This window comes from Tasmannia lanceolata, unplaced genomic scaffold (assembly GCF_043159265.1).
Source record: "Tasmannia lanceolata isolate RefF3 unplaced genomic scaffold, GAP_Taslan_0.1 ptg000002l, whole genome shotgun sequence".
NCBI classification, from domain to species: Eukaryota; Viridiplantae; Streptophyta; class Magnoliopsida; order Canellales; family Winteraceae; genus Tasmannia; species Tasmannia lanceolata.
In genome coordinates this window covers 41009753-41018502 of record NW_027518679.1, presented here as the reverse complement: position 1 = coordinate 41018502, position 8750 = coordinate 41009753, and the positions used below count along the sequence as shown (strand labels likewise).

Below are 8750 nucleotides of genomic sequence, written 5' to 3'. Positions count from 1 at the left end.
CCACCCAACCTCTCCCCACCGCCAGCCGCCTCCATCTCCGATCACCTCTCCAAACCCCCTTTTTTCCAAGCCACCACCGCCTCATTCTCGGATTTTGCGGTATTTATCGCAAAAGAAAAGGAGAGAGAGAGAGAGAGAGAGAGAGAGAGAGAGAGAAAGAGAGAGAGAGAGAGAGGGAGCTCTCCAAATCCATTCTTACCCAAATCTGGGTTTGCCCAAATCAGCCACCATCTCTGTTCAACTTAGGTTTGGGTTTTCTTTTTTTTTATTAGAAAAAGAGAAAGAGAGAGAGAGAGAGAGAGAGAGAGAGAAAGAGAGAGAGAGAGAGAGATATGTTTAGCAATGGCTTCTCCGGTGAGAGTAGATCTGGACGAAAATCCGATCAAGGCAATGACGATATATATGATTGGAGAGGGAGGCTTCATCGGATCTCATCCCTGCGAGAAATTAATGGCGGAGGCTCAGCACATGGTTTTGGCTGTTGACGTTTGTAGTGATCCACCTCCTCTGCATTTTTCTTGTGCTTGAGTGGACCCGAATTCCAAGCGATTGCCCCGTTCTCCGACCGCACATTCGGCAAACTTGACCCCATCTCCACCATTTCTTTCTGAAGAAGTTACAGATCAGTCATCAAAGGTGATTCTTACAATTTCAAGTTTATTTTTAGATCTGCAAATGATGTGTTGGATAGATAATTTCTAATTTTTTTTCATAATCTGTTTTCCATGTTTGGTTCGAGATTTCATTATTTTCAGCTTAGGGTCTTGATGTCTGCATGTTTTTGTTTTGGATTTCTCATATTAGACCAGTTGTGGTTTGAATGAATAGGACAAAATGAATTTGTGGAAGGCGGTGGCAATATCATTTTTTAGGATGTTTATGAGGGCAGATATTGGGCGCTACCATACTTCGAGGGTGGCTCCAATCTACTGTTTTACTTTCCCATGATTTGCCTCTAATAGCCATCTGCATAGGTAGTATTCCATTGAGAAATTCAGTTGGTTGTGTGTACAGCAGAATAGGTGATGCCATTTCAGCTCGGTCAATTGCTATTCGCACCGCTATGCTTTGGGATAGTCATGGGTGTTTCAATCTTCATCAGTCCTTAGAATTTTCCGTCGGGTCAAGGCTATGACGGAATGCTTCTTGAGCCAACCCTTTCCCTTCCTGCCTTAGAGTTTTCGCAGGTTAAGGGATTTCTTCCTTTTTAGAGTCTGTCATAGAGAGTTTAGGAGTCTGTCCTTCCATCTTTCAGAGTCAGTCTTCAGCATAGGAGTCAGTCCTTCAGTCTTTCAGGAGTCTGTCCTATCATCATAGGGGTTAGGATTCCGTCCATCCCCTCATCAAATCATGTGATTTTTATCCGCTCCTGCAAGGTATAGGATGCTGTCCAACCCTTGCAGAGTTGTTATTCTGCTCATCCCCCCCCCCGCAAAGCATAGGATGTTGTCCAACCTTTGCGGGATATCAGGAGTCTATCCTACGCTTATGATGATAGGATTATGTCCTGTTGAGTCAAAAAACATCAAAAACATCTGAAAAATCAAAAATCTCAAAAATATTGAGTCATTAAGAGTGTAGTTAGGAAAAAGGTCTGAACTACGGATGGCTTGATCCCTAGCAGAGGGGTACGTAGGCAGCTCAGGCGTGCTGCTGGCATCCTGAGTCCAGTCACCCATTTTCACATCACCATTTTTACACCCTTTTTTTACACCATTTTTACATCACCATTTTTACACCCTTTCACCTTTTTTTTTACACCCTTTTTTCATCACCCTTTCACCATTTTTTTACACCTTTTTTTTACACCTTTTTTTAAAATCACCATTTTACAAATATTTCTCACCTTTTCGTCCACCCAAGTTCAGTCAAACCTTTTTAATAAATATTTTCAAACATTTCAAAACAAAAGCAAAAATGGGCAAGGATGGTGATTGCCAGGTCACTCGGAGCCCTCTTTTCATTCCATTTTCGGTTTTCATCGTGATTTTCCGATTTTCATCGGTTTTCTGACGTTTTATCGGGTTTTGGGACGGGCGATGACGTAACGTGGCCCCTTTACAGGGATTGCCCTCGCTGAGCCCAACGATAGGTCATGACGATCGCGAGACTTTTCCGATCTTCAGCAGATTAGGATCGCCGGGCTTGATTCCTTTTGAATCGCCCTCTGAGCCTATCGTGTGTTCCATCTTCTTTCTCCTGGCATTTTTTTTTGTTCTCACATGCCGTTGATTTTCCGATTTCTTTCTTTTCTTACACCTTTTAGCTTGCTGTGTGCTTATCTTAGATTTCTCATGCATTCTAGTTTGTTTGTTCGTCTAGCGTGCGATCGATTGCCATTTTCTTAGTCTTATCTCTTGCATAGGCTCGCATGCTAGTGTGTTTACCTTACTGCTTTGTGTGGGACATGATCCCGCGAGAGGGGCGTGGGGCGCGAGCCGCCGCGCGCTCTCCTTTGGTCTCTCGTTCCCACGCGATTGGCGTGTGCATTTTAATATTGATTTGAATTCGTCTTTCCTGTGGACTTGGGATCACTAAGGCAATCCGAATTCCACACGAAAGAGACTGACAGAGTCGCCACCTAGATGTGGGATCTAGGACCCATAATTAACCAGAAATCTAGACTCGCTACCTGGTTACGAGAATGGAAGGTATGGGGAGTTATCCACCACATGCATCATTCTTGTCCGATAATCGGTCTTCGATTCCAAAAGCTAACTCTTTTAAATTTATTTTAAATGGCTCATTCAACTCTATGTTAATGTGCGAACTAAGTGACATGCATCCTAGAATCTAATTTCAATGTGAATCCTAGATGTGTATCTTGATTTATTAATTTGTCTGGATTCATTCTAAGTGAAAGTTCTCCTAGAATTCTAATTTCATGGAAAACCCTAACTGATTGGATTAAGTATTTACAAGAAAATTAATATACAAAACACCACAATTTGTTGTGGTGCCGACTCGCGGGTGGTATGCCGTCAGACATCCAAGCTGCCTACGTACCCAAGCCTCACTGGGATCAGAGTCGACGTAGTTCGGTGCACCTAAGCTAAGCTACATATGCCTAACTCAACTAGGACACCGACTTAGACGGATTTGACTGTTTCAACAGTTTTAAGAGGAATTATTTAATTCAAGTTGAGGATTTTATTATCTTAGGATTTCATCTAAGATGCTATATGATTCTTATCTGAATGCAAGTTGTCCCTTAGACTAATGCAGGTTTTGCCTACATCCTAGTTTACTAGGCTTGTCCTAGGGAAAGATCGGGTGACTAGTGTAACTAGACCTATGGTACGGTTGCTATTCATAGCAAGCGTCCGTGATGAGGCTGGACTCCTAACTCTAGGACTCCCTAAAACCTAGGACACGGCACGACACCAGTGTTCCTAAATTGGGCTCTAATGGTTCTTATATTGGAAACCATAATCCAATGGTTCCGAAAGACACAAGATAAATCGATTTAAGTTCTCGAGGTTAATGAGTTTCAGATTTCGAAGATTTTCAGTTTCTAGACATTTAAGGATTACCAATGGTTCTAGGGTTCACCAATTTCGGCCTTGAATGGCATCCAAAGGAGGGAATCGTGCGCTCTTTCCTTGTGCAATTTAATACTTAGGTTATAGCATCTTATTGCCTGGCAGAATCTCAGGATTTCCGTGGACAATAACCTCGGAGCCAACAACATGCTATAACTTAAATATTCAAATTGTCAAAGATCAAGTTGCAATTGGGATACGATTATGGATGCACTGGCCATTTTTCCAGGAAAATCTAAAGATCCTAAAATTTCTGTTTTAATGGATTAAGGAGTGAACATGTGACAGAATTTTAAAGTTCTTTAGGAATTTTTATATGATTTTCAATTAATTTCGAATTTTCCATGGATTTTATCAATTTTAAGCATACGAGCGGTTTTACAAGTGAAATTGTTGCAAATAAATTCGAAATGATTTGAAATTTCTACAGCAGCAAGATGAAAATGTATGTAGCTTACAGGATGAGTTTTGCATATTTTTACATTAAATTCACATTTAATCTTGATTAATCCATTAAATGTCCAGATTGCACAATTAACACATAAACTAGTAGAAATACAACTCTAAATTCTATGAAATTTCTACAGAAATACTATATGAATCAACATAGCATGCAGTGAGATTTTCATGAATTTTAGAAATTATTTACTACCAATTTCGGATTTTACAATTTCCAGACCAGATTATAAATTAACACTACATCCCATATTAAAACAGATCCAAATAACACGAAAATTTTACAGTAACAAGTAATATGGAAGATAAGACTACTGTAAAAATTTTATGAATTTTAATGATGATCTGATGTTAGTAAAAATTCTCCTAAAATCTGATAAGTTTCAAAGAAAATATTAAATAATATACCAAATAAACTCCAAAAATCTTTATAAATTCATGGTAAAATGAATCAGTAACATATTATTTTCCCACGAAATTTCATTAATTTTAGAATCTGTTTGGTATATAATTTAATTTTTCTTCGTCAAAAGATGTTTTTTGAAGAGTTTTCCATTTTTAAAACACAATTTGCGGAAAAAATCAGAAAAATTCGGAAAAATACAGAAATATTTTGAGAACAATGCACCTACCTGTGGTGAAGATCTCCGCCCAATCCAAAAAAATATAAAAAATCCTGCCGCCGCCGATCCGCTCCGCCGTCTTTCGCTTTCTCTGGAGTGTTTAGAGGGAGTGATTGAGGGAGTGAAGAGATAATGGAAGAAGAATATTAGGGAGAGGGATGGAAGAATATATTGAGGAAAGGGATTGGAGGGAGTGATTAGAAGAGATAATGGAAGAGAAAGAGATAATGGAAGATAAATTTCTCTTTTTTTTTATGGATGGGAAGGAAGATATATATAGGGAGAGAAAGAGAGAGAGAGAGATATGTTGGTGGAGAGCTCATCATGTTGTCCCTCTTAGTGGAGAATCCATCATTATTGTTCTTAGTGGAGGGCCCATCATGTTTCTTAGTGGAGAATCCATCATTATTGTTCTTAGTGGAGGGCCCATCATGTTTCTTAGTGGAGAATCCATCATTATTGTTCTTAGTGGAGGGCCCATCATGTTTCTTAGTGGAGAATCCATCATTATTGTTCTTAGTGGAGGGCCCATCATGTTGTCTTAGTGGAGAGCTACCATCATTGCTCTTCATAAGAGGCCTCACAAGAGGCCCCATTGAGGCCCCACAACGCGGGCCCCACAACGCGGGCCCCACAACGCGGGCCCCACAACGCGGGCCCCACACTGTGGGCCCCCGGTTGATTCAATTTTAAACAAATGTTCAATGCGGGCCCACCAAACGGGTACAAATTCTCCCTTGCTCGGATTCTCACGAATAACCCTTCTCCGCACTTTAGCGGAAAAAATCAGAACAATGCAGAAATGACCAGAAAGATTTGAGAAAGCGTAAGGGACGAACACCGGAATAGAAAACATTGAAAAATTGATAGCGAAACCCTAATTTCTTTTTTAATCAAAGCAGAGCAAAATGGGGTGTCTACACTTTGATTGCTTAGCTATAGCGTTTATCCATTCATCTGAGCTTGATTATCTGTCTAAACTTAGATATTTGCTTTCCTTATCTCATTATATCTATCATTATCTGCTTAGCTGTAGCTATGCATGCGATGGTTTATTGCTTTCTTAGATGTGATGAGTTATGATTAGATGCGATGAGTTAGGATTTGGATGTTCATTTTCTTTGCCCATCCCCGGGTCATGCATGCTTAGATAGACGTTTTCTCGGGGATGATCGTTCCCATTTCACATGATTTTTGCAAAACTCTTCAAAGTTAATAATAAATGGCATAAGAGACCAGGTGCTTGCACTTTGGCGAATTGGGGGCGCCTAACCCCTTCCCCATTCGTCATCAGGCACGGACCTTTTGTATCTCTGGTTATCTGTTGCAACAGAGCATAGCATGGGATCCAGGGCCCACTTCCTTGGATGACGACTCTTTCTTTGTTTAAGGTACGCCTCGAATCCGGGCTAGTCCCCGAGTCGAGAGGTATCTCATTTTACATCGCCACTCATGCTGTGAGGGGCACTCTTTCAAGAGTTCCTTAGTGGAGCTCTCCTTCACGTGGATGATCCTGAGACTTTCGTGGGGACCCGTCCCCCGCCTCTCTCGGATCGGGGTCCACAGGTAGGCCCAGAGGACGCTAGGGAGTGCCTCCACACAGTTCTTTCCAGCTTCTCCTAGTCGCTTCTTGAGGCTCTGGAGCAAGATCCTGTTAGTTACCTCCACCTGCCCGTTGGCCTGCGGGTGTGCTACGGAGGCGAAACGGTGTTCGATGCTTAGGGTATCCTTAGAATGCCGAAGCGGCAGACCACGTCATGATAGAAAAACTTCTCCGTCGCTTTTGAATTGGGCTTTGCCACTGCTTTAACTTCGACCCACTTGGTGAAGTAGTCGATGGCGACGTACAACATTGTGTGCCCCCCGGAGGCTTTTGGGAATGGCCCGAGCAGGTCCATGCCCCACATGGCGAAAGGCAGGGGCCTGCCATCGCGGTGTATGTAGTGACCGGTTGATGGGGGGTGGTTGCGTACCTCTGGTATGGGCTGCATTTCTTGACGAACTCCTTGGCGTCCCTGAGGATCGTAGGCCAAAAGTAGCCGTGCCTTACGATTTTCTGAGCTAGAATCCTGCCGCCTCCGTGGTCTCCGCAGATTCCTTCGTGTACTTCCCGTAGTGCGTACTCCGATTCGGAGGGTACCAGGCATCGGAGGTACGGCCATGTGTATGACCGTTTGTATAGCCTGGGTCTGTGGACCACGTAGTGGGCGGCTCTTGTGGTTAGGCGTCGGGCTTCCAGCTTGTCTTCGGGTAGTATCCCGTCTTTCAGGTATCGCATGATGGGATCCATCCAGTTTGGTCCTGGCGGAATTTTCAAGACTTGTACCTCATCGATGCTGGGGTGGGACAGTATCTCCGTGAGCACGGTGCCGAAGTCATGGATTTCTTCGGAGGCCATTTTCGACAATGCGTCCACTCGATTGTTCATGTCTCGCGGTACCTTGAGGATCTCAACTTCCCCCATTCTCTGCAGTTTTTCTTTTACCTTCTGGAGGTATCTCTTCATTCTGAGGCTTTTGGCCTCGTATGTCCCGTTTACTTGATTAACGACGAGCTGGGAATCGCTATAGACTTTTAACTTTCCTGCGCCGAGCTCCGTGGCTAGGCTTAGCCCTGCTAGTAAGGCCTCGTATTCAACCTCATTGTTGGAGGCTTTGAAATCTAGGCGGAGGGCGTATTCTAGTGTGAATCCTTCAGGGCCGTGGAGGACCACTCCCGCCCCGTGCCCCGTTTTACCTACTGAGCCATCAACGTGCAGGGTCCAGTGAATCTCACCGCTCTGTTCCGCTGAGCCTGCCCTTATGTCTTCGCGAGCCGTCTGTTCAGTGGGGCTCCTGTCATTTTCCATTATTGCTGGTTCGGTGGCAGGGGCTGTAGATTCCACTATAAAGTCGGCGAGGGCCTGGGATTTAATGGCCGGCCTCGGTCGGACCTGTATGTCGAACTCTCCCAGCTCGACGGCCCAGCTTACCATCCTGCCCGAGGTCTCCGGTTTTTGGAGAATTCTCCTCAGGGGCTGGTCAGTCAGAAGCACTATCGGGTGGGCCTGGAAGTAGGGGCGGAGTTTTCGGGTGACGCTGACGACTGCGAGGGCGAATTTCTCTATGTTCAAGTACCGGACCTCCGCACCGTGGAGAGTCTTGCTCACATAGTACACCGGGTGTTCCTTCTTGTCGCTTTGCTTGGCCAATACCGCACTTACCGCCGTCGGGCTGATGGCCAGATATAAACATAGTTCTTCCCCCGGCTTAGGTTTGGCTAGTACGGGCGGTGTCTGAAGGTATTGTTTCAAGGCGTCAAAGGCTTCCTGGCAAGCCGGGGTCCACTCGAATTCTTGTATGTTCTTTAGCTGTTTGAAGAAGGGCTGACATTTCTCGGCCGACTTGGGCATGAAACGGCCGAGGGTGGTGATTCGCCCTGCAAGCCTCTGCACCTCTACCGTTGTTGTCGGGGGCTCCATGTCCAGGATGGCCTGGATTTTTTCGGGGTTGGCCTCGATGCCTCTCTGGACAACCATGAACCCTAAGAACTTCCCAGAAGTCACCCCGAAGGCGCATTTTGCGGGGTTCAGCTTCATCCGGGCTCGTCGCAGGGTGTCAAAGGTTTCTTGAAGGTCAGAGATGTGTTTGGAGGTTTCCAAGATTTTTACTAGCATGTCGTCGACATACACCTCCACGTTTCTTCTAATCTGTGCTCGGAATAGCTTGTTTACGAGCCGCTGGTAGGTGGCCCCGCATTTTTTAACCCAAAGGGCATGACAGTGTAACAGTAGACGCCCTGATCTGTAATGAACGTTGTTTTCGGGATGTCTGGTTCGTGCATTTTTACCTGATTGTAACCCGAGAAGGCATCCAAGAAGGTGAGGAGGTCGTGCCCGGATGTGGCATCGATGAGCTGGTCTATGCGCGGGAGGGGGTAGGGGTCCTTTGGGCAGGCCCGGTTTAGGTCTGTGAAGTCTATACAGGCCTGCCAGCCCCCACTGGCTTTTTTGACCATGACCACATTTGACAGCCACTCGGGGTACCGGATCTCTCTGATAAATCCGGCTTGTAGCAGTTTCTCCACTTCGGCTTTTATGTGAGTTTGGCGTTCTACTGCGAAGTTCCTCTTTTTCTGCCGGACGAGTTTG

General features: G+C 44.7%; 1 protein-coding gene across 1 annotated transcript; it reads right to left on the bottom strand.

The window, feature by feature from the left end:
- Nucleotides 1-421: 421 nt before the first annotated feature.
- Nucleotides 422-8081, bottom strand: LOC143891781 (uncharacterized). The gene is made up of 3 exons (XM_077396308.1): nt 7554-8081; nt 6948-7439; nt 422-607 (listed from the first exon to the last, which is right to left on the bottom strand). Exons 1-3 carry the CDS (start codon nt 8079-8081, stop codon nt 422-424), a joined length of 1206 nt encoding a protein of 401 aa, XP_077252423.1.
- Nucleotides 8082-8750: the final 669 nt, after the last annotated feature.